Raw genomic sequence first — 24,809 nt, forward strand, 5'->3', positions numbered from 1 at the left:
CTTTAACATCTTCATTGATGATCTGGATGAGGACATTGAGTCCATCAGCAGTAAATTTGCAGATGACAGCAAGCTGGGGGCAGGAGTTGATCTGTTAGAGGGTAGGAGAGCTCTGCAGAGGGACCTTGCCAGGCTGGACAGATGAGCAGAGTCCAAGGGCAGGAGATTGAACACATCCAAGTGCCAGGGGCTGCACATTGGCCACAACAACCCCAGGCAGTGCTACAGGCTGGGGAGAGAGTAGCTGAGAGCAGCCAAGCAAAGAGGGACCTGGGGGTAGTGGTTGACAGCAGCTGAACATGAGCCTGCAGTGTGCCCAGGTGGCCAGAAGTGCCAAGAGCATCCTGGCCTGCATCAGGAACAGTGTGGCCAGCAGGAGCAGGGAGGTCATTGTGCCCTGTGCTCAGCACTGCTTAGGCCACACCTTGAGTCCTGTGTCCAATTCTGGGCTCCTCAGTTTAAGAAGGACATTGAGAGACTTGAAGGTGTCCAGAGAAGGGCAAAGAGGCTGGGGAGAGGCCTTGAGCACAGCCCTGTGAGGAGAGGCTGAGGGAGCTGGGGTTGCTTAGCCTGGAGGAGGCTCAGGGGAGCCTCCTGATTGGCCATTGGAATGTGCTGTCCAGGGAGGTGGTGAAGTCCCCATCCCTGAAGGTGTTTAGGAAGAGCCTGGATGAGGCACTTGGTGCCATGGGTTAGTTGATCAGATGGTGTTGGGTGATAGGTTGGACTGGATGACCTCAAAGGTCTTTTCCAAGCTGGTCTATTCTATTCTATCCATAGCAGTGCAGCACATCCAGTGCAGAACAGAGCACCACATCCCATGCTCAGGAGAGCACCACCTCCAATGTTCAGCAGTGCACCACATCCAGTGCACAGCATGGGACCACAGCCACTGCATATCAGTGCACCACATTTCATGCACAGCAGTGCTCCTCATCCCATGTACATCAGAGCACCTCATCCAGTGCAGAGCACTGCACCACATCCCCTCTGGCACTCAGTGCCATGGTTTAGTTGATTGTTCTATTCAATTCTATTCTGTTCTCCAGATGGTGCTGGGTGATAGGTTGGACTGGATGGTCTCAAAGGTCTGTTCCAGCCTGGTTAATTCTGTGTTCTGGAATGACAAGAGTTATAGATTAACATAACAATTAAGAAACATTGGAGCATGGAGGGCATCACTCCACACTGCAGACAGCCTGCTCCAGAAGCAGAACAGAACCAAATGCAACTCATTGCTCTCTACAGCTACCTGAAGGGAGGTTGTAGCCAGGTGGGGGTTGGGCTCTTCTCCCAGGCACCCAGCACCAGAACAAGAGGACACAGTCTCAAGCTGTGCCAGGGGAAGTTTAGGCTGGAGGTGAGGAGAAAGTTCTTCACAGAGGGAGTTGTTAGCCATTGGAATGTGCTGCCCAGGGAGGTGGTGGAGTCACCAAGGGTTGGATGTGGCACTTGGAGCCATGGTTTAGTTGTCAGGAGGTGTTAGGTATTAGGTAATAGGTTGGACTTGATGATCTCTGAGGTCTTTTCCAACCTTATTGATTCTATGATTCTGTGAGACTCTGGCACAGGCTGCCCAGGGAGGCTGTGGCTGCCCCTCCCTGGAGGTGTCCAAGGCCAGGCTGGATGAGGCCTTGAGCAACCTGGGCTGGAGGGAGGCATTCCTGCCCTTGGCAAGGGGTTGGAACTGGATGATCTTTAAGGGCCCTTCCAACCCAAGCCATTCTGTGAATCTGTGAATGCACTACCTGAAGCACTTCTCAAGAAGCTGGGGAATGTACAAGGTGCTACAGCCAACTCTGAAATACTGAAAACAGAGGGGAAATAACCCCTAACAGCTCAAGTGAGAGGAGCAGCAGCCAGTTCCCTGCAGGGGAAAGCAGACTCTCTCTGTTGGTGTGTTTACCCACTGGACATCACCTTCACCTACCATGAAAGTTGTTTTTACAGCCCTGAAGGCAGAGCACAGCCTGCAGCACGAGGGCTCACTCGGGACAGCAGCCCACAGGACAGGCAACCACCGGGCAGACATCAACCTCCCCAACACCTCTGTCACTGCAGCACTGTGATGCCCTGGCACTGCATGTCCCTGGGGCATGGCTTGGGCTCCACAGGCAGTGTCAGGACCAGGTGGGTCAGACTTTGCTGGATGGGTGCTCCAAGGATTGCCCAGATCTTGTGGAATCATAGAATGCCAGGCTGGGAGGGACCCCAAGCCTCATCTGCTCCGACGCTTCTGCTGCCCTGGGGAGATGACTCCAGCCTCTGACTGCTCTCATGGGAAACATTCCCTCCTGCAGTCCCATGGGAATCTCCCCAGCAGTACCCTGTCCCCACCAGCCCTTGTCTTCTCCACTGGACTCCTTGTACCAGGGGAGTCTCCACGCTCCTGGCAGCTACCCCTTATGTCCTGTATCCATGGCAATAAGGTCTCCCCTCAGCCTGAACAAACCCAGCCCTCAGCCCTTCCTCACAGGGCAGGGCTGCCAGGCCTCTGATGTAGGGCTGCCAGGCCTCTTGAAACTGCCCTATCCATATCTCTAATATTTGTCTTTTCAGGCTATCTTTGAGCCTCATTTCAGTGATCTTCCATTACAAAAGGCTGAACATCAAGCCTGAACAGCCAGGGGTGAGAAATGATTCTGTGCACTCCATAAACTGAACACATGCTGCACCAACTCAGAGTGCAAAGTGACAATTCCTATATTAAGAATTTCCCTCTTTTGGCCTGAAATACTCCACACTCAGTCTGGCAAGCATGTGACAGCCAACAGCTACACAAACACTATCTCAGTAAAACACAAATCCACTAGAACTGAGGGACTCTGCAGAAGCCACCATTTTGAACCCAAGGAAGATAAGGGCCACCAGCAGGGGCTCATGGGGTGCTGAGATAAAGTGCCCCAGCCAAGCCCAGCTCCTCTGCATCGTCATGATGAAAAACACATAGCCCACAGCACCCAGAGCTTTGGGTTTGAGTAGGAAAACCTTCTGCCCTTTATCCAACTAAAGCCCACAGCGAGCAGGAAGCAGCATTTCTGTGTTGGGGCACAAGTGCCCCCAAAGCAGCCAACCCCCTGACTGTGTCCAAGTCTAACAGAGAGGAATCCTGAAGTCAGGCTTCTCCTCAGGATAGGGCAGGCCCTAGCAATCTGACCAGTCATTAAGATACACACCATCTGCTGCTGCTGATTCACCACTCTGCCAGCTCTCTCTGGAGGCCTCAGTCACACTGCTGGTCCCTTGCAAGCCCACAGCAGCAACCCATGTTTGTGTCTGGCAGGAGCAGGGCAGTGATGATCAGCTCTCTTTTGGCCTATTAATGGTCTAACTCACCAGGTTACAGAATCTGTAGGGTGTTCTGGTGTGTGTTCTCTGCCAGGGACTTCCTAGCTGACCCCAGCCAGGAGTCAGCCTGTCTGTGTGCCCTGTCTGCTGCTGGCAAGGACAAAGAGGCAGTCCCATGTAGTGATGCTGGTTGCCAAAAGGCTGCTTTTAGAAGCAGAATGAAGACTCTCTTCTCCCAGTACTAACTGCAGTTTGAAAGAAAGGCTGCTGCTGGCACAAGTTCCCCTGTCTGTAGAAGGGAAGAGACAGACAAACCTTCCTTCATCCCTCTCCAGTTCCAACAGCAAGATTAACCAAGGGAGGAACACAGAGAGAACAGCTGACCAGTGCCCAGCAGCAGCAGGACTGCCAGGAATGGTGTCCAGAGGACAGTAACTGATGCAAGTTCTCAGACTCATGCCAGCTGCTGCCCAAGGGACTTCTCACTCCAGAAGCAGAGATTTCTGCTGCACCACCTCCCTGAGCAGCTGCTTGCTCTGCTTGTCCAGAAGTGTTCTGTCAGTGCTGTGCACCTCTCCCCAGCAAGGACTGCAGACATCCCCTGGAGCTGATTTTTAATGCTGTCAGTAAGGACAGTTTAGGTCAACCTCTCCTTGCTATGTTTGGGTTTACTGTTTCAAAACTTAAGGCACAAATGCTATAAAGAGTGAGAGCTAACAATATAAAGAATAAAGAACTGGGGCTGAGCAGGCAGCAATGGCAGCTCACTGCACACCCAGGGCTCTGCAGGCACTGCAGTGCTAGTGGAATGCTTTAGAATCACCACACCAAAGAGGAGGCTGGACCACAACCAAACCCTCAAACCAGACACATGAAGAAAGGCTGGAGGGGGGCAGAAGGTGCATCCTGCACTGCAATGACCACCACACCTAACCAAAATTCCCCAGGTTACCTGTTCCAAGGGTGACTAACTGCTGAGCAAAGCTTTCTTATTAAGCTGCCATTTCAAAATGTCCATGGTCCCATGGTGGTGTCTCCTGCTCCTGCAGGGTGTCAGTGCAAGCCTGATGCTGCACTGAAGTGAAGAACTCATCTTTTGCCGTGTCTGACAGTGGAAACTGGCACACAAGAAAAAGGAAACCAAGCAAGAAAAGCAGAGAGAGCAACTAGAAGATGACAAAGGCATTAGTAAAGTACAAGTATTTGTAAGTCACATGTACAGGATCAAGTGAAACAAACAAGTAATACAACACAGCAGCTCCCCTCTAACACATGTCTTGTCCCCTGCTTCATTCCAACAGGCATAACAACTGCAGCAGAATCACAGAATGCTTTGAGTTGGAAGGGACCTTCAAGACCACCCAGTTCCAAGCCCCTGCCATGGGCAGGGACCCCTCCCACCAGCACAGCTTGCTCCAGGCCTCATCCAGCCTGGCATTCAACACCTCCAGGCAGGAGGCATCCACAGCCTCCCTGGGCAACCTGCTCCAGAGTCTCCCCAGCCTCACTGGAAAGAATGTCTTCCTAATCTTCAGTCTCTGCCTCCCTCCTCCAGCTCAAAGCAATTGCTCCCCATTCTAGCACCACAAGCCCTTATGCTTTTCTGTAGCCCCTTCAGCTACTGGAAGGCTGCTACAGAATTACAGAACACATCTGGTTGGAAGAGTTCTTCAAGATCTTCCAGTCCAGCCTTCACCCCAGCACTGCAGGGTCAGCACTAAACCATGTCCCTAACTGCCAGGTCCATCTGTACCTTGGGAGAAGACGCAGGAAATGGAGAAAGCTCTTTGTGCGTGGGTCAGAGACATCCCCTTGCAGGCCAGTCCTGGGAGAGAACAAACAAACAGCTGCACATCACTGCCACCAGACTGACATTTGCCTTACACTCTCCTACTCACTGCTGACACTTCTGCTTTGAGCTTCAACAAGGGATTCTGCAAGAGCACTGGGTACAGGCATGAGGAGCTGCTGGCAGAGGCAGCCTTCTATGGAATGCTCTAAGGAATGCAAGTCTGCCCCTAGAGCCATCAGCTCACACTGAGTTTTAACCTAAAGCACTCAGCAACAAAATCCATTCCCCCACCTGCAATGTGTTTGCCATTCTGGTGGTGTACAGCAAACCCCTGGCTCTGAAGAATAAGCCCCAGCCTGGTTCCTGGGCACACCTCACTATGCACCATGGCATGCACTCAATTGTTTCTAGCAATCAAAGCCACTTTACAGGAGAGAGTGAATAACTCTGTGACATGAGACTGGACAGCTCCTGCAGGTTCCAGAAGTGGTAACAGGAGATAATGACTGCAGGCCTGTGCTCCCCTAGCTCACACTTGCTCTGGCTCCTAGAGGAAGAACAAAGCCTTGCTAGAAGAGCTTAGCACGTCTCTCAACTCCTGACACAGACACAGATGTGTCTCCTCACTCTATTATCACAAAGAATGGACTGGTTTGATTTCCACATACCCCAGAGGTCTGTACAAACATGCTTTTATAGCTCAGCAGCACTTTGGAGGTGTATCTCTAATCTCTGAGCACTCACTGATACTTTATCACACACAGCCACTGCATTACCAGAAGCTGCTGCTTTGCACAGGCACAGTTCCTAAGCTCACTGCTGTCACCTGCCATGCACTGGGAACCACTCTGACAAATGACACCTTAGTGAGTGCAGCTCCTGATCAGCAAGGGATTTCTCTGGATCATTCACAAAACCATCTCAAAGCCATCACTGTCCTAGTCTTGGCTAAACTAGAACTACTCCTCAGAACAAACTCCTGCTCTCCATGTGCCATGTGTGAAGTCCAAAGGAAACCAGGTTATGCTCTTAGGCACAAGTGAGAAATTCCAACTCTCCTTCTGGAAGAGCCCCAGGAAAAGATTAGACCTTTCCCTAAAGGTCTAAACAGCACCACCTGTGACTGCCACTGCTAGAGGAGCAGTGTGCCAGATCAGTGCTGCAAGCAGCTCACCAAAATGAAAGTGAATTAACCACATATCACACAGCATATGACCCACACTTGAGACCCAGACTGCTGCATTTCTTCCACTTCAGTAAACACCACCATGAACAGAGCTGCAGTATTGGTGTTTAGGAAGAGAAAGCTGCACACATGAAGCACCAGAGCCACTCTTGAAACATCTCTCCTTCATCAGTCCCCACTGGGGTGTTTGCACTTTGCCCCAGCATGTGCTGTACCTACCTTGTAAATGGCTGACAGGGAGGACTCATCAGCACCATGTCAAAAGACAATCTCTCAAATTCCTGCAGTGTTATGCCCTGAATAAGGAAACATAAATCAATACATGAAAGGATGTTGAGTGTTGCAAACCTCATGAAAGCCTCAAGTCATCTTCCAGCTCAGCTACCCCTCTGACTTCCACCATGAGCCTCACCTAGCAGAACACCACCTCCCACTGGACCTAATGATTGCAGGCTCTCTGCCTCGGTACACCAGCCAGTGCAAACATGCACTAACTCCTCTGCAGAGGAATGAAACCTGCCAGCATCCACACATAAGCTGGAGGTGACCATCCCCCTGTGCTCAGCACTGGGGAGGCCACAGCTGGAGTGCTGTGTTCAGCTCTGGGCCCTCCCTGCAGGAAGGACACTGAGGGGCTGGAGCCTGTGCAGAGCAGGGCAGCCAGGCTGGAGAAGGGCCTGGAGCCCCTGGGCTAGAGGAGGGGCTGAGGGAGCTCAGGGTGTTGAGGCTGGAGAAGAGGAGGCTGAGGGAGACCTCCTTGCTCTCTGCAGCTCCCTGCAGGGAGGTTGCAGTGAGGAGGGGACAGCCTCTGCTCCTTGGTGTCAAGGGCCAGGAGCAGAGGCAATGGTTGCAAGCTGCCCCAGGGGAGGTTCAGGCTGGATCTCAGGAAATTCAGATGCTCTCTGTGACTCTGCCTGCTCATGCTTGCAGAGGAGGTGTAGAGTGTGTCTTTCATCAAAACACTGAGTAGTTCTTCCTCCCCATCTCCCCTCCAAAGGCAGTATCATTAGTCAGATATGAAGTCTTTGTACACCAAACTCAGCATTAAAGCATTCCAACCAAGTGCCAAATTACTGGTTATTCTCAACAGACAACATCTGAACAGCAAAGGAGCTGCAATGATACAGGACCATTCTTACAAGGCCACACCCTGGGGTATAGCTCTCAGGAGCTCACTACAAATGGGTGTCTGGAGACAGGACAAGGGGGAATGGGTTGAACCTGTGGCAGAGCAGGGTTACACTGGGCTGGGGAAGAAGTTCTTCAGTATGAGGGTGGTGAGACTCTGGAATAGGTTGCCCAGGGAGTTTGTGAATGCCTCCCTTCTGGAGGTGTTGAAGACCTTGCAACCTTCCTTGATGCAGCAGTCAAGGCTTGCAGGAAAAGGCTTCAACAGGGAACTGCAGCACAAGTCACTGTCCAGCTGCTGTATTTGTAGCACAGAATTGGAGGCCTTTTGTTTCTCACACCACTAGTAAGCAGAGAGAAGACAACTCACTACTACACATGCAGACTGGAGTGAAAACGCCAGGTCAGTACTCACCTCAATTGTCTTTGCCCACAGCGGCGTGCCAGGGAAGTTGTGCTTGTACACCTGGTTGGCAAGGGTGTTGACATCAACAGCAGCAACAACCTCAGCCCATGGGCAGCTTTCTGAAATGCAAACAAGAGCCTGAAAGCTTCTCCTCGCTGCACCTCTTCAGCTGTGCTACAGCCACACTCCAAGCAGTAGTGTCCTCCCTGCTCTAGTCATGAGGTCTGTGGTGACAGGCTGGACTCAATGATCTCTGAGGTCTCTTCCTACCTTAGTGATACTGATACAAAGGGAGCTGAGCCCTGCTGCCTTTACCAACAGCCTGGGTTTCTCACGGGTGCCCAGCACCTGCCTCAACACAGGAGCAGCTGCACACTTCCTCAGCTGCAGAGCCAGTCACACCAGCTCCCAACACACCACAGCTCTGCAAAGGCCTCACCTGCAGGCACCTGGCCTCAGGAACTAGGAAGTTCCTTAGCTGAGGGAGCAGTGCTTAAGTCAACCTGCTGAGCCCCCATGGCACTGCTTGGGCCCCTCCAGCCACGGAGAGCTTGCAGGGACTGCCTGGGCCATGATGGAATCGGTTGGGTGGGAAGGGACCTCCAAAGGCCATCTAGGCCAGCCCACCTGCAGTCAGCAGGGACATCCTCCACTAGATCAGGTTGCTCAGAGCCTTCTTGAGCCTGACCATGAGGATCTCCAGGGACAGGGCCTCAATCACTTCCCTGGGCAACTTCTCACTGAGATAAAAATGGCACCAATAAGTGTGTTTGAGGCATGCCTGCTCTTGCAACAAGGCTTTCAGAAGCTGCCTGAAAACATTTGAGAGAGTTGGGGTTGCTCAGAAGGCTACAGAGAGACCTTAGAGCAGCCTTCCAGCATTTTAATGTGGCTAGAGGAGAGCTGGAGAGGGATTTGTTACAGAAGGATGGATGAGGAATTGGCTTCAAACTGGCAGAAGGTGGATTTAGATCAGACATTCAGAGGAGATTCTTCTCCATAAGGGTGGTGAGGCACTGGAACAGGTTGCACAGGGAAGTGAAGCTCCAATCCTGACAGCATTCAAGGCCAGGCCAGATGGGACCTTGACCAACCTGGTCTGTTAGGAGTTGTCTCTGCCCAAGGCAGAGGGGTTGGAACTGAAAGATCTTTAAGATCTCTTCCAACCCAAACCACTCTATGGTTTGTGCTTATATCCCAATTAAACCTTGGGCCTTGAACCCAACTGGTGCCTCCATGGGGCTCAAGGCCCCCAAACTACCAAAGACTTTGAAGGACAGTATTTGGCAGCTCCTCTTTTCATGGTGTCAAAGGAAGCACTTCTGAACACCTAGAGAAGTGTTTGAGGAGTAACAAATCCATTGCCAGCTAAAACCCTGAGAGAAGCAGACACTGAGAAGGCTGTTCATAGGCAATGGCCAATTTCCAGGGGGACAGACACTGGGTTCTGCAGCAGCTGAAGACATCAAAAGCACAGTGCCTAACCCACTTCTCCCCACATCACACTATTCATTGTCACTAGTAACCACTTCACCTTCCCTGAGGCTTTTTATCCAGGACAGGCTGTGGTCACTGCTGTGACTGCAGGCAGAAAACAGTGTCCCCAGCTCCTGACACACCAGGCCAGTTTCAAGCACCAGGACACTCACATCACAGTCCTCAGAAGAAAGCTGCAGCACAGGTGACTGAGGAGAGTTGCTGGTCAATCAAAAGGGAGAAGGCAAGCAGCCACATGCCTCTGGGCAGCCTCAAGCTACACATTAACCAAAGACTTCATGAGACATCTGAGGAACTCCTGCTAGCCAGCTAATCATTTACACGTGGAGAGGGTGAAAAACCAAGGAGGGTGTCCCCAGTGGGTCTCCTCTGGAATGGTGCAGTTATCACCCATCTGCTACCCTTCAGGGTTTCATGGCTCTCTTGTTCCAAAGGGAAGATGAAAGAGAAAGGCAGGAGCTGGAAGGACTGCAGCAAGGAGCAGCCTGGCTCTCCTGGGCTGCTTGGTGCAGCAGAGAGCAAACAGAACAGGTGTGCAGAGCAGAAGGCTTTGCAGCCAGCCACCCCTCAAGGCTCAACATGCAACCCATGAGCTGCAGCTCCTGCCTGGGCGTTGGGAGCCAGCAGTAGAGGCAGGAGCATGGGTGGGGAGGAGCTCGGCTCCACCTGCGGGCACGGCACAGGTGTGTGAACACTGACACCTAGTGAAGGGCAGCCTGCCCTCACAGCTTGCTGCCCCAGCCGACAGCCATGGCTACAAGCAGCCATTTCACCTTCCCAAAGCAAAGCTGTAACACCCAAGCCGTGAGAACCACCTCCAAGTGCTCTTCTCATTCATTCCTCCAGTCCTCGAGGCACCTGGGCCTGATCCGTGCTGTGTGCCCCAGGCACCCCAGAGGAAACTAAACCAAGCAAGACCTTCAGACTGCTGTTACCTACATTAACATGGAGTTTTGAAATGACACTTGGGAGGACAAGCAGTGTGCTTTCCCTCACAGCTCACCATTCAGACACTCATCCTCCCTACTAACACCAACCTAACCTCTGCTTGTGCACACACACAAGGAACCAGAGCCCTGGGGATGTGTGTCAAGGGACTGCAGAGGCCTGCAAACGCTGCAAGAGCACACACAGCAATCTACTGAGCCCCCTGCAACGCCACCTTCATGCTAATCCACATGGAAAACGGGCAGAATGTTTCCTGAACTCTTCCTCCCTGCATCCTCTCTTCCCCATCCAAAGCCCTGATCATTTTTGCAAGGCTTCTCCTCCCTTCCATTCAAAAGCCATGGCTCATCTGGGAGCTCCCCAGAGAGAACAGCCTCCCTCCAAAAGCAGATTAAGTTGTTTGTGTGGAAATACCCTGGAAACACAGGAAGGAGCTGCAGCAGGCAGGCAGACCTCACAGCTTCAGCCTGACAAAGAAAAGCTTGTGGAAATGTAACCGCTGCAGAAACCAAACCTTGTTAAGGGACTTCTGCCCCTGGGACTTCAGGAGCTGCCGTGTCCTGCTGTGCCATTCCCTCTGGAGACAGCAATCACATCCATGACTTGATGCCTGCAGGAATGGACCCTACAATAAGACTGAAAGTACAATCCAGCAAAACTCCACACACAATCAAAACTGCGTTTAACTGCCCTGACTGACAACAGCCACCGGGGGAAAGGAAAATGGCCCTGAGCTGCTGACTCAGCCAGCTGCTAAGCCAGCTCCTCCACACCCGTGGCAGGGCTGCAGTACAGTAGCAGACACAGCTCTGGGGGTCTATATTTCTCCCCAGACACACAGGCCCAACTTTCAAAACAGTCATCTAAGAGAATTACAACTACACAGAAAACCATCTCAATGTATGCAGAGTCGAGGAAAAAGAATCCACATTTCCCTGTGAGCACCTGTGCTGGAGCACTTGCTTTGCAACAGTGCTCAGCACCACAGGTCCTGAGCAGACACTTCTTCCTCTAAAAGCTGCTGGAGCTGGACAGGACACCAGAGACACAATGGGGAAGCTATGATGGGAGGTGCTACCACCTATTTTAGGCAGACTAGGTTGTGATAGTCCTGTCTTGGCTGAAAAGGGACCCAGGGGGGCCTCCAGTACCTGAAGGGGGCTACAAGAAGGCTGCAGAGGGACTGTTTGCAAGGGCCTGCAGGGACAGGATGAGGGGCAATGGCTTCAAACTAGAGCAGAGCAGACTGAGGTTGGATGTTAGGAACAAGTTTTGCACTATGAGAGTGCTGGAACACTGCAACAGGTTGCCAAGGGACAAGGGCTCTGGGCAGCTTGATGACCCTACTGAGTGCAGAGAGGTTGGCCTGGATGAGCTTTGGAGGTCCCTTCCACTGCACAGCCCTCTGTGATTCTACGGTTCTATTAGGAAAGCAGTGAACTCAAATCTGAATCAGCCCACTAGGAGAGTCCTGATTTTGCAGATGAGTCTTGAAATCACCAGGACCTAAGCTGCTACTGAAATTGCCCAGAGAGGCAGCAATCAAACTGTGGGTCCTCATTCTCCATTCTGCTTATGAACTATTTCAGCTATGTCATCACCAGGCTGCTGCTGTGCTGCCTGGAAGGTGCAGCTCTTGAAACAAAGGAAGACAAGATGCATGCAGGATCTTCTTTAGAATAAAAAAACCTTTATTAGAATAAACCAAACCAGGTTGGAAGAGACCTTCAAGATCATCACATCCAACCCATCAACCAATCCAACACCATCCAATCAACTAACCCATGGCACCAAGCACCCCATCAAGTCTCCTTCTGAACACCTTCAATGACGGTGACTCCACCACCTCCCTGGGCAGCCCATTCCAATGGGCAATCACTCTCTCTGTGTAGAACTTCTTCCTAACATCCAACCTGAACCTCCCCTGGCGCAGCCTGAGACTGTGTCCTCTCGTTCTGGTACTGGGTGCCTGGGAGAAGAAACCATCATCTGCCTGTCTACAACCTCCCTTCAGGTAATTGACAGGTAGTTCTGATTTTGAAAGAGCAAATGCAAAGGGTGTCATTGTCAAACCTTGGAAATAAAAGTTCTGATACATTATCTGTCCTTCTGCACTTCAGAATCGATGACTTTGTCATGTGCTTCTAGCAGACCTCAACATGAACATAGATCTGTTTGCATTCACAACTATACTCCTGCAGCAGAGCCATCAGTGGCAGCAGAGCAGATGAAACAGTGTGCCACAAGGGCAGAGCACAGCAGCTCCCAGCAAAACCCCAGGCGGCACGACTCTCTGTCCAGCAGGTGTGTGGACACTGGTGGGAAAGGGAAGATTAGTCACCTGCTTGTCACTCCTGTTTCCTCTTAAAGAGAGAGCAAAGATCTCCATTTGATGCTGTCAGCTGCTGGCTGAAATGATTATGCTGAAGTGCCCATGGCTGTCAGCAGACTCAGCACTCGCTTCCTGCAGGCTATCACAGCAGCTCCTTCAGTGCTCTGCCCACACAGGATTTGATCCTGTCCATCCATACAAAGGATGTACATTTACACAACTGGCACCACAGACTCACAGAAGCATTTTGGTTGGAAAAGCCCTTTCAGATCACCCAGTCCAACCATGCTCTAATTCCACTAAGGCTGGTGCTAACCCATGGCCCTCAGCACCACATCTCTGCCTCTTTGAAACACCTCCAGGGATGGGGATTCAACCACCTCCCTGGCAGCCTGCTCCAGCTTGTTCTGTCAAGAAGTATCTTCTAATGTCCAACCTAAACCTCCAGTGGGTGGAACCTGAAGTAATTTCCTCTGGTCCTATCACTTGGTACTAGGGAGCACAAACTGACCCTCACCCAGCTCCAGCCTCCTTTCAGAGCCGTAGTGAGGTCTCACTCAGCCTCCTCTTCTCCAGACTAAACCCCCCCCAGCTGCTCCTCACCAGCTTCTCTGGGCCCACTCCAGCAACGTGCTACAAAGTGCTGTATTTTGGAGAAGCATTAAATCAAAATGAGTTAATGTGTAAAACCTTGCCCAGTCCATCAATGTTCTTAGTTTGCATTGTGATCAATCCTAAAGCTAGTTGCCAGTTTGGGCCATGCTCAGTGTAATTACAAACACCAACTTATTATGCTGTGCAATTCACACAGGTAACAACATTAACAGAGATGAAGAGGAGAGAATCACAGCACAGCTTGGGTTGGGAGGGACCTTAATGATCATCTAGTTCCAGCCCCCCCAGCCATGGACACCTCCTGCTAGCCCAAGTTGCTCAAGGCTTCATCCAACCTGACTTTGCACAGCCAGCCTTAGAGCCTCCATAACCTCCCTGGGCAGCCTGTTCCAGGGCCTCACCACCCTCATGGGGAAGAATTCCCTCCTCCAATCCAAATCCAGCTTCTTTGTGTTTGAAGCCATTGCCTCTCCTCCTGTCACTCCAGGCCTTTGTCAAAAGTCTCTCTCCAGCTCTCTCACAGCCCCCTTCAAACAGCAGAAGGCTGCTCAAATTTCTCCCCAGAGCCCTGCCCCGTGCAGGCTGAACAGCTCCAGCTCTCTCAACTTGCCATCACAGCAGCGCTGCTCCAGCCCTCTGCTGCTCTTTACCCACCCTCTTCACTTGGAGAGACTCAAATCCTCACTCTGCAAAACTGAAACAGAACAAATGCAGAGGAAAACCATCCCCAGCTCCCTGGTGCTCTGCAGCAGCTGTCCTGCCTTCTTCTGCACACCGAGACCTGACACATTGCAACCGCTCGTGGCAGAGCCCTGAAGCCCGTCTTGCATGGGAAAACTGCCCACATGAGTAAGTTTGCTTTGGCTGGGAATGAGGAAGAGCTCTTTGTCTGATGGAAAGTTGCTAGAGGAATTCATTTGCAGCCATAGATTTTCTAAAATTAACCTTTTTTTTTTTTCCACTGCAGAAACCCTGCACATCCTACACACAGCCCCTGACTGCTGCCCTCAGCCAGGGTCCACTCTCCAGTTAGCTCCTCTGGCATGTCTTTGCTGTTGAAACACTGCCACAAAGCTTTCCAAATCTAAACCTGGAGGTTCTGCACAGGCTGAATCACCTGCAGCTGAAGCTAAACAATCCCTGAGAGCTCTGGGGTTTGGGTTTGGACTGAAATCTGAACTCAGGAAGAGCCTTTGCTGACAGAATCCCATGCAACTGTGTGACTAACAACTCCCTGTCTTACCTGCAGCTTTTATATGGTGTGAATTGAGAAACACTTCTGTGAGAGGACAAACTTCCATGGATTTATAAAATTACATAGAATTACATAGAATAAACCAGGTTGGAAGAGACCTTCAAGATCATCGTGTCCAACCCATCAACCGATCCAACACCACCTAAACAACTAACCCATGGCACCAAGCACCCCATCAAGTCTCCTCCTGAACACCTCCAGTGATGGTGACTCCACCACCTCCCTGGGCAGCACATCCCAATGGGCAATCACTCTCTCTGTGTAGAACTTCTTCCTAACATCCAACCTAAACCTCCCCTGGTGCAGCCTGAGACTGTGTCCTCTCCAGTTCTTTCTTTCTGCAGGCCAGGGCAGACTCAAACCCCGTTGCATACTGCTGCATGCCAAATGCCTTCTGCTGCCCAGACCATGCACATCCTCATCCTGGAGGCTCAGCTGGTTGCTATCCTAACAACAATGCCAAAAAGGAGTTGTAGGCAGAAAGGGCAGTGTCAGCTTTCCTGAGAAACACCTACATGCCAGCAGGAACCAACCTTGAGACACAACTTGCCAGGGCTGCAGAATCACAGAACCATAGAAGTGTTTGGGTTGGAAAAGGCCTCTGAGATCATCCAGTCCAACCATCCACCCAACCCTTTATTAGAATAAACCTTTATTAGAATAAACCAAACCAGGTTGGAAGAGACCTTCAAGATCATCGTGTCCAACCCATCAACCAATCCAACCCACCCAAACAGCTAACCCATGGCACCAAGCACCCCATCAAGTCTCCTCCTGAACACCTCCAGTGATGGTGACTCCACCACCTCCCTGGGCAGCCCATTCCAATGGGCAATCACTCTCTCTGTATAGAACTTCTTCCTAACATCCAACCTGAACCTCCCCTGGCGCAGCCTGAGACTGTGTCCTCTTGTTCTGGTACTGGCTGCCTGGGAGAAGAGACCATCATCCGCCTGTCTACAACCCCACCGTGGCCACTGGACCACATGTCCTCACGAGCCATGGCCACAGGCTTCTTGAGCACCTCCAGGCATGGGGAACTCCACCACCTCCCTGGGCAGCCTCTGCCAGTCTCTGACCACGCTTGCAGCAAAGAAATTGTTCCTAATCTCCAACCTAACCTCCCCCTGCTGCAGCCAGGGGAATCCTCCCTGTAGAAGAAGCTTTTCTGGGGTGCTGCCATTGAAGAACTCCACACTGAAGATTCTTGAGTGTACAGATTCACTAAAAACCACACCCAGAAAATAAAGGTTCCTGCACCACCTTCACCCTCTTGTGTCTGTGATGAAACCACTGGTGAAATGTTACTTAAAAGGAAACTCTACAGGCAGTGAAGGACAGCTAGAACAGGGGGGAGATAAGGAAGCTGCCCGAGCAGCAAGAGTCCTGGTTAGGAAAGCCAAAGCAGAGTTTGAATTGAATCTAGCCAGGGAGGTTAAAGGGAACACTAAGAACTCCTACAGGTATATGAATGGGAAGAAGAAGCCTAGGGAAGGTGTGGGCCCCCTCAGAAAGGAAACTGGTGACATGGTCACAAGTGATGAGGAAAAGGCTGAGGTACTTAATAACTTCTTTACCTCAGTCTTCACTGCAAGGGCCTCTAGCCACACTCCTGATGTTATGGAAGTCAAAGCCAGGGACGGGGAGGAAGAACTGCCCATTGTAAGTGCAGATCAGGTTGGTGATCACCTGAAGAACCTGAAAGTGTTCAAGTCCATGGGACCCGACGGGATACACCCAGGGGTGCTGAGAGAACTGGCAGATGAGGTTGCTAAACCCCTCTCTATTATATTTCAAAAGTCATGGCAGCCTGGGGCAGTCCCCACAGACTGGAAAAGGGGAAACATTGCCCCCATCTCCAAAAAGGGTAAGAAGGAGGAACCAGGGAACTCCAGGCCAGTCAGTCTCACCTCTGTGCCTGGAAAGATCATGGAGCAGATCCTCCTGGAGTCACTACTCGCTCAGAAGAATAGTGAAGAGGTGATTTGGAACAGTGCCTGACCAACCTGGTTGCCTTCTATGAGCAGGTGACAAAATTAATAGATGAGGGGCGAGCAACTGATGTCGTTTACCTGGACCTGAGCAAAGCCTTCCACACTGTCCCACACCACATCCTGGTCTCCAGGCTGGTGACACATGGGTGTGATGGGTGACCACTAGATGGATAAGGAACTGGCTTGATGGCTGCACCCAAAGAGTGGCTGTCAATGGCTCCATGTCCCAGTGGAGGCCAGGGACAAGCAGAGTCCCTCAGGGATCAGTCCTGGGACCAGGCTTGTTCAACATCTGTGTGGGTGCCATGGACAGTGGCACTGAGTGCACCCTCAGCAGGTTTGCTGATGACACCAAGCTGTGTGGTGCAGCAGAGAGCTGGAGGGAAGGGAGGCCATCCAGAGGGACCTGGACAGGCTGGAGAGGTGGGCACAATAAGAGCAAGTGCAGGGTCCTGCATCTGGGTCGAGGCAATCCCAGGCACAAATCCAGGCTGGGCAGGGACTGGCTGGAAAGCAGCCCTGAGGAGAGAGACTTGGGGGTGCTGGGGTAGGAGAAGCTCACCAGGAGCTCTCAGTGTGCACTTGCAGCCCACAAAGCCAATCAGATCCTGGGCTGCATCAGGAGAAGTGTGGCCAGCAGGGCAAGGGAGGTGATTCTCCCCCTCTGCTCAGCTCTGGGGAGACCCCACCTGGAGTACTGCCTCCAGTTCTGGAGCCCCTATTGCAAGAGGGATGTGGAGGTGCTGGAAGGTGTCCAGAGCAGGGCCAGGAGGATGAGCAGAGGGCTGGAGCACCTCTCCTGTGAGGACAGACTGAAGGAGTTGGGGCTGTTCAGTCTGCAGAAGAGAAGGCTCCCAGGTGACCTCATTGTGGCCTTCCAGGATCTGAAGGGGGCCTGCAAGAAGGCTGGGGAGGGACTGCTCAGGATCTCAGGTAGTGATAGGACTAGGGGGAATGGAATGAAGCTGGAGGTGGGGAGATTCAGGCTGGAGGTGAGGAGGAGGTTCTTCCCCATGAGAGTGGTGAAGCCCTGGAATGCGTTGTCCAGGGAGGTGGTCGAGGCCCTGTCCCTGGGGGTGTTTAAGCCCAGGCTGGATGAGGCTGTGGCCAGGCTGATCTAGTGTGGGGTGTCCCTGCCCACAGCAGGGGGGTTGGAACTAGCTGATCCTTGTGGTCCCTTCCAACCCTGACTGATCCTATGGTACTATGATATTATGATACCATGAAATGGAGGCCTTCCTGCAAGCTTCACATTTATATGGAAAAATCCCCAGAAATTCTGTCCTGGATGAAAATGGAACATGCCAAACAATATAGCATTTGCTAAGTGACATCCAGCAAGCTGCATGGGACATTTCTAAAGGGAGTGGTTTTGCATGCAGGCCTAAACCACTGCAGAAAGCCTGCTATTAAAATGCCTGGAGAGGAACACTGAGTTTTTCCAGTCTGATTTCCACATAAAAGCTGACACTTCACCATCCTACACTGCTCCCTTATAAACTGTGTAAGCAAACTGAATCCAGATGTCTAAGAGCCTTAGGAGCACAGCAGGAAGGATGGATGTGCCTGAGCTGCCAGCGTTCCTGAAGGCAGGACAATCCCTCAAGGGCAGTATTTTATCAGTCAGCACTGCACTCAGCACACAATGCCTGCATTTGTAATTCAGAGTGCCTGATCATTAATTATACCAACAGCCAAATCAAGATGAGAATTCTGAGGTGCATGCTTTGGACTTTTCTCAGGACAACATAATGCCTCTGGTCCAAGTTCTCATCACAGAGTGGCTCAGGCTGGAAGGGATCTCAGAGCTCATCTACTCCAACCCTTCTGCTATGGGCAGGGACTCCTCTCAACTAGACTTGCTTTCCCAATGACTCATGCAGCCTGGCCTTGAACCCCTCTAAGCAACCTATTTCAGAGTCTCACCACCCTACTGAAGAACTTCCCCAGCTCGTCTAACCCTGTTCTGCCTCAGCTCCAAACCATTTCCCCTTGTCCTGTCTCCGGACACCCTCATGAAAAGTCCCTCTGCAGCCTTCCTGCAGGACCCTCCAGGTAGTGGAAGGCAGCTCTTAAATCCCCCTGGAGTCTTCTCCTCTGCAGGCTGAGCACCCCCAGCTCCCTCAGCCTGTGCTCACAGCAGAGCTGCTCCAGCCCCTGGATCATCTTAGTGGCCTCCTCTAGACTCACTCCAACAGCTCTGTATCCTTATGCTGGGGACACCAGGCCTGGATGCAGGATTGGAGATGGGGTCTCAGCAGAGCAAAGAGGCCACACACTGCTCTGGATGCAGCCCAGCACTGCTGGCTCATGGGGAGCTGCTCAGCAACACTAACACACCCCCACCCCCATGTGCTTCCCAGGAAAATAAGCACTTGGATTTTAAAGGCTATTCCCAGTGCAGCACAACCAGCCTTGTCTCTGCCTGCTCTGCAGGGCTCCCTTGGTGTCTAACCAGGTAGTACCAGCTAGGGTCACTTACAGAAGTCCTCATGCAAGTCTCCTTTCAGGAAATTATCCAAGGGAGTGGTGAATTCCTTCCCCCTCCAAAGTGCACAATACATAAAGGTGGTGTAGGATCATAAGCCTTCATATGCACAGGAGCTACCTGCTGGGAATCACTCAATCAGTCTGTCTGTCTGTCTTTTGGATACAAGTGTGCAGTGTTCTGGTCACCTTCTGAGGCTGCATTCCCAACATTCCCATCCTTGGAAGTATTTGTTGCAGTGTAAATGCTGCTCTCTCAGCACACTGGGCATTACAGTTTGTTAGCTGTTTCAGCACATGACCACATAACCACCAGACCTCTATTATCACAATGCTTACCAAGATCTAAAGAGGGGTTGAACTAAAGGCTCCCCTGAGGTCCTCCCAGCTGGGATGCTGTGGTTGCCGTTACACAGCTAGGTAAGGATGTGTTGCCTGCACACCCACCACAGACAGCCGAGGGGAGGACCATAATGCAAGCTGTGTTTCAGGGACTAGAAGCTTCCTCTGGAACCACAGCAATTGCAACAGGGAGACAGCTGCTGCTCAGCTGGGAAAGAAGACTGCTGGAGAAGCTGAGTGCTGACAGTGCAGCTCTCTACCCAGGCACAGCGCACGACACCCTCTGCATTCCACAGACATTCTGCTGCTCTCTGTTCTGCTCTTGGTATCATACCAGCTACTGTGGGAAGAGAGAAAGTGCCTCCTTACAACTTGTGGTTGGGCCTTCTTATAGCACTGTAGGCCCTACTCTGGTATTTTGTCTATTCTGGTACACTGGACATGCAGAAGCCATCTATACTATAAACATAGACACTTTCTAGCAAAACTCAGGTTGCAGGAAAAAAGCCACACTGCCATCCAGGAACATGTTGCAAGTAAATAAATGATGCTAAGTGGATTCTACTTCATTGGCATAACCTCATTGTATCACAGAATTGCTTCCACCAGAAAAACTCTCTAAGATCAGCAAGTCCAACTGCCAGCCTGACACCACCATGGCCACTAAACCACATCCCCAAGTGCCATGGCCACACATTTCTTGAACACCTCCAAGGTTGTTCCTCCACCACCTCCCTGGGCAGACTGTTCCAATGCCTGACCACTCTTGCAACAAAGAAATTGTTCCTAATACCCACCCTAAACCTCCCCCGGTGTAATCTGAAGCCATTTCCTCTGGTCCTATCACTTGGTACTAGGGAGAAGAGACCAATTCCCCACCTGGCTCCAACTTCTTTTCAGGGAGCTGTAGAGAGCAATGAGGTCTCCCCTCAGCCTGCTCTTCTCCAGACTGAACACCCCCAGGTCCCTTAGCCTCTCCTCGCCAGCCCTGTTCTCCAGACCTTTCACTACCTTCATTGCCCTTCTCCAGACCTGCTCCAGCACCTCAGTAGCGAGGACCCCAAAGCAGCACCCTGTGCTCGAGGTGTGGCCTCAGCAGTGCTGAGTGCAGGGACACAGTCACTTGACGCAGGCCTGGATGCTGCTGTCCCTCTTGGGCAGCTGAGCACACATGGTTTCATCTTCGGTCATTTGTGAACCAGCACCCCCAGGCCGTTCTGTACTGGGCAGTTTCCAGCCACTCTGCCCCCAGCACGGAGCCCTGCTGCGGCAGGACCCAGCGCTTGGCCTTCTGGAACCTCACACAACTCAGATTCCTGAGCCTGTCCGGGTCCTCTGCAGAACCTCCCTACCCTCAGGCTGAGCAAAACTCCCACCCAATTCAGTGTCATTTGCACGGTCCCCTGAGCACAGGGTCCAGCAGGACCTCTACACCAATTCAAGTCCCAGTTTCCACGTTTATAAAACGTGTCAGCCACCCCACACGGCCAGGCTGATACTGCACCACCCAGCACCTAACCACACCCCAGGAGAGCCAAGCCTGTGTGCTTCCCGGGGGCAGCCGGCCGGCCGGGCAGGAGGAGGCACTCGGGCTCCCGTCCCAGCGTGCTCCCGGGCACCTGGTGCCGTCCTGCTGCCCAGGAACGCTTTCAGCCACTGCTCAGTTTCCAGCCACAGTCCCTAACGCAGGCACCACGCCGCCCAACCCCCGCCCCAAGGGGCCTCACGCAGCCCCTGGCAGCAGGCTGCGGGACAGCACCAAGCCCCAAGGCCACCCTCCCGCCCTGCCCCTGGGCGCTTCTGCGGGAGGGCCAGGGCAGCCGACCCGCCGCGCCGGGCCGAGGCGGCGGGGGGCGGGGGCCGAGCTGCGCGTGCCTGCAGAGGCGGTGCCCTCCGCCGCACGCGCCGCGCCGGGCCCCGCCGAGCAGGCGGCGCCGCTGGGGGGCAGGGGAGGGGGCGCGCGCGGCGGGCGGCCGGTACCTTTCAGGGCCTGGTGCATGCCCCCGATGCCGCTGTACAGCTCCAGCACCCGCAGCGGCGCCATGGCCTGCGCCCGGCCGCCTCCCCGCGCTGCGCACGCACGTTCCGCCGCTCTTTGGTTCCGCGGCGCAGCCCCCGCCGGCGCCCCTCTTGGCACCGCTGGCCTGCCCGAGCCGCAGCAGCAGGGGCGATGGTCCCACGCTGCCCCAGGGGAGGCTCAGGCTGGACGCTAGGAAATCTTTCTTGCCTGGAAGGGTTCTGAGGCCTTGGAATGTTGTGGCCAGGGCAGTGCTGGAGTCCCCATCCCTGGAGGTGCTGAAGCAGTGTGTGGAGCTGGTGCTTAGGGACGTGGTGTTGTGAGAAACTGGTTATAATATTTGGCTTTCGCAAGGGGAATTACTGGGCACCGGGGGGCCCGGTTGTTGGGCCTGGATCGTTGGGCTGATGGTCTGTGTTGTGTGGGGTATTGGGAGAGAAAGGGGAGGCGCCAACAGGTCTAAAGACTGGCCTGGTCAAAAGTGCAGGTTTGGTCTGTCCTGATGGAGAGGGGTGGGAGCGGGCCGGGGGATATATGAATATGTACGTTTGAATATATGAATGTGTCTGTTTGCTGTCTGTATCAGTTCACCGCGTGTTGTGGGGCTGTGCCTCCAGCAAGCTCGCCATGCGCCCAGCGCTGTCTTGCCTTCATTTTATAATAGACTGGTCATAAATTTTCAGCAGTGAGTTTGTTTCTCACAGTTTGGTGCTGAGCCTGCCGTGCTGGGTGGAGGCTGCTCTGGTGGGCATGGGGGGGTGTTTTGTGTGGCTCTGTGAGTGCTCGCCAAAACCCGGTCTGCTTAGCCCCGGAGCACGAAGCCGCTGCCTGCCTTGCAGGAGCTGATGCCCTGGGGCTGGTGCTGCCCGCCCAGCAGTGTGGAGCTGCCCACCCAGCAGTCAGGCGCTGCCCGCCCAGCAGTCAGGCGCTGCCCGCCCAGCAGTATGGAGCTGCCCGCCCAGCAGTCAGGCGCTGCCCGCCCAGCAGTGTGGCGCTGCCCGCCCAGCAGTCAGGCGCTGCCCGCCCAGCAGTATGGAGCTGCCCGCCCAGCAGTCAGGCGCTGCCCGCCCAGCAGTGTGGCGCTGCCCGCCCAGCAGTCAGGCGCTGCCCGCCCAGCAGTGTGGGGCTGCCCGCCCAGCAGTCAGGCGCTGCCCGCCCAGCAGTCTGGAGCTGCCCGCCCAGCAGTGTGGGGCTGCCCGCCCAGCAGTGTGGAGCTGCCCGCCCAGCAGTCAGGCGCTGCCCGCCCAGCAGTGTGGGGCTGCCCGCCCAGCAGTGTGGAGCTGCCCGCCCAGCAGTCAGGCGCTGCCCGCCCAGCAGTGTGGGGCTGCCCGCCCAGCAGTGTGGAGCTCCCCGCCCAGCAGTCAGGCGCTGCCCGCCCAGCAGTGTGGGGCTGCCCACCCAGCAGTGTGGAGCTGCCCGCCCAGCAGTCAGGCGCTGCCCGCCCAGCAGTCAGGTGCTGCCCGCCCAGCAGTCAGGTGCTGCCCGCCCAGCAGTGTGGAGCTGCCCGCCCAGCAGTCAGGCGCTGCCCGCCCGGCAGTGTGGCGCTGCCGCCCAGCAGTGTGGAGCTGCCCGCCCAGCAGTGTGGGGCTGCCCGCCCAGCAGTCAGGCGCTGCCCGCCCAGCAGTGTGGAGCTGCCCGCCCAGCAGTCAGGTGCTGCCCGCCCAGCAGTGTGGAGCTGCCCGCCCAGCAGTCAGGCGCTGCCCGCCCAGCAGTCTGGAGCTGCCCGCCCAGCAGTCAGGCGCTGCCCGCCCAGCAGTCTGGAGCTGCCCGCCCAGCAGTCAGGCGCTGCCCGCCCAGCAGTCTGGAGCTGCCCGCCCAGCAGTGTGGAGCTGCCCGCCCAGCAGTATGGAGCTGCCCGCCCAGCAGTCAGGAGCTGCCCGCCCAGCAGTATGGAGCTGCCCGCCCAGCAGTGTGGAGCTGCCCGCCCAGCAGTCTGGAGCTGCCCGCCCAGCAGTCAGGCGCTGCCCGCCCAGCAGTGTGGAGCTGCCCGCCCAGCAGTATGGAGCTGCCCGCCCAGCAGTCAGGAGCTGCCCGCCCAGCAGTATGGAGCTGCCCGCCCAGCAGTGTGGAGCTGCCCGCCCAGCAGTCTGGAGCTGCCCGCCCAGCAGTCAGGCGCTGCCCGCCCAGCAGTGTGGAGCTGCCCGCCCAGCAGTATGGAGCTGCCCGCCCAGCAGTGTGGAGCTGCCCGCCCAGCAGTGTGGGGCTGCCCGCCCAGCAGTCAGGCGCTGCCCGCCCAGCAGTGTGGGGCTGCCCGCCCAGCAGTCAGGCGCTGCCCGCCAAGCAGTCTGGAGCTGCCCGCCCAGCAGTCAGGAGCTGCCCGCCCAGCAGTATGGAGCTGCCCGCCCAGCAGTCAGGCGCTGCCCGCCCAGCAGTGTGGCGCTGCCCGCCCAGCAGTGTGGAGCTGCCCGCCCAGCAGTGTGGGGCTGCCCGCCCAGCAGTCAGGCGCTGCCCGCCCAGCAGTCAGGCGCTGCCCGCCCAGCAGTGTGGGGCTGCCCGCCCAGCAGTCAGGCGCTGCCCGCCCAGCAGTCTGGAGCTGCCCGCCCAGCAGTGTGGAGCTGCCCGCCCAGCAGTCTGGAGCTGCCCGCCCAGCAGTGTGGGGCTGCCCGCCCAGCAGTCAGGCACTGCCCGCCCAGCAGTGTGGGGCTGCCCGCCCAGCAGTCTGGAGCTGCCCGCCCAGCAGTGTGGGGCTGCCCGCCCAGCACTCAGGAGCTGCCCGCCCAGCAGTGTGGAGCTGCCCGCCCAGCAGTCAGGTGCTGCCCGCCCAGCAGTGTGGAGCTGCCCGCCCAGCAGTCAGGTGCTGCCCGCCCAGCAGTGTGGAGCTGCCCGCCCAGCAGTCAGGTGCTGCCCGCCCAGCAGTCAGGAGCTGCCCGCCCAGCAGTGTGGAGCTGCCCGCCCAGCAGTCAGGTGCTGCCCGCCCAGCAGTCAGGAGCTGCCCGCCCAGCAGTCTGGCGCTGCCCGCCCAGCAGTGTGGAGCTGCCCGCCCAGCAGTCTGGCGCTGCCCGCCCAGCAGTCAGGTGCTGCCCGCCCAGCAGTCTGGCGCTGCCCGCCCAGCAGTGTGGAGCTGCCCGCCCAGCAGTCAGGTGCTGCCCGCCCAGCAGTGTGGAGCTGCCCGCCCAGCAGTCAGGTGCTGCCCGCCCAGCAGTGTGGGGCTGCCCGCCCAGCAGTCAGGCGCTGCCCGCCCAGCAGTCAGGCGCTGCCCGCCCAGCAGTGTGGAGCTGCCCGCCCAGCAGTCAGGTGCTGCCCGCCCAGCAGTGTGGAGCTGCCCGCCCAGCAGTCAGGTGCTGCCCGCCCAGCAGTGTGGGGCTGCCCGCCCAGCAGTCAGGCGCTGCCCGCCCAGCAGTCTGGCGCTGCCCGCCCAGCAGTGTGGAGCTGCCCGCCCAGCAGTGTGGGGCTGCCCGCCCAGCAGTGTGGAGCTGCCCGCCCAGCAGTCAGGTGCTGCCCGCCCAGCAGTGTGGAGCTGCCCGCCCAGCAGTCAGGTGCTGCCCGCCCAGCAGTGTGGAGCTGCCCGCCCAGCAGTCAGGC

General features: G+C 55.0%; 1 protein-coding gene across 3 annotated transcripts in view; it reads right to left on the reverse strand.

Annotated features, from left to right (window-relative positions):
• TRDMT1 (tRNA aspartic acid methyltransferase 1) overlaps positions 1-21,326 on the reverse strand; it is a 41,154-nt gene extending 19,828 nt beyond the window's left edge. For all 3 annotated transcript variants that reach the window (XM_068146391.1, XM_068146390.1, XM_068146392.1), the window contains exons 1-4: positions 21,251-21,326; positions 7,810-7,919; positions 6,486-6,562; positions 5,042-5,113 (exon numbers count right to left, since the gene is read on the reverse strand). In XM_068146391.1, coding sequence (XP_068002492.1) covers positions 5,042-5,113; positions 6,486-6,562; positions 7,810-7,919; positions 21,251-21,314 — 323 coding nt within the window. In that variant the 5' untranslated portion in view covers positions 21,315-21,326. The remainder of the gene's footprint in view (positions 1-5,041; positions 5,114-6,485; positions 6,563-7,809; positions 7,920-21,250) is intronic.
• Between the last annotated feature and the right edge of the window lie 3,483 nt (positions 21,327-24,809).

The sequence above is a fragment of the Melanerpes formicivorus genome, unplaced genomic scaffold (assembly GCF_026170545.1).
Source record: "Melanerpes formicivorus ecotype bairdi unplaced genomic scaffold, bMelFor1.0.p_v2 SCAF_13, whole genome shotgun sequence".
Taxonomy (NCBI): domain Eukaryota; kingdom Metazoa; phylum Chordata; class Aves; order Piciformes; family Picidae; genus Melanerpes; species Melanerpes formicivorus.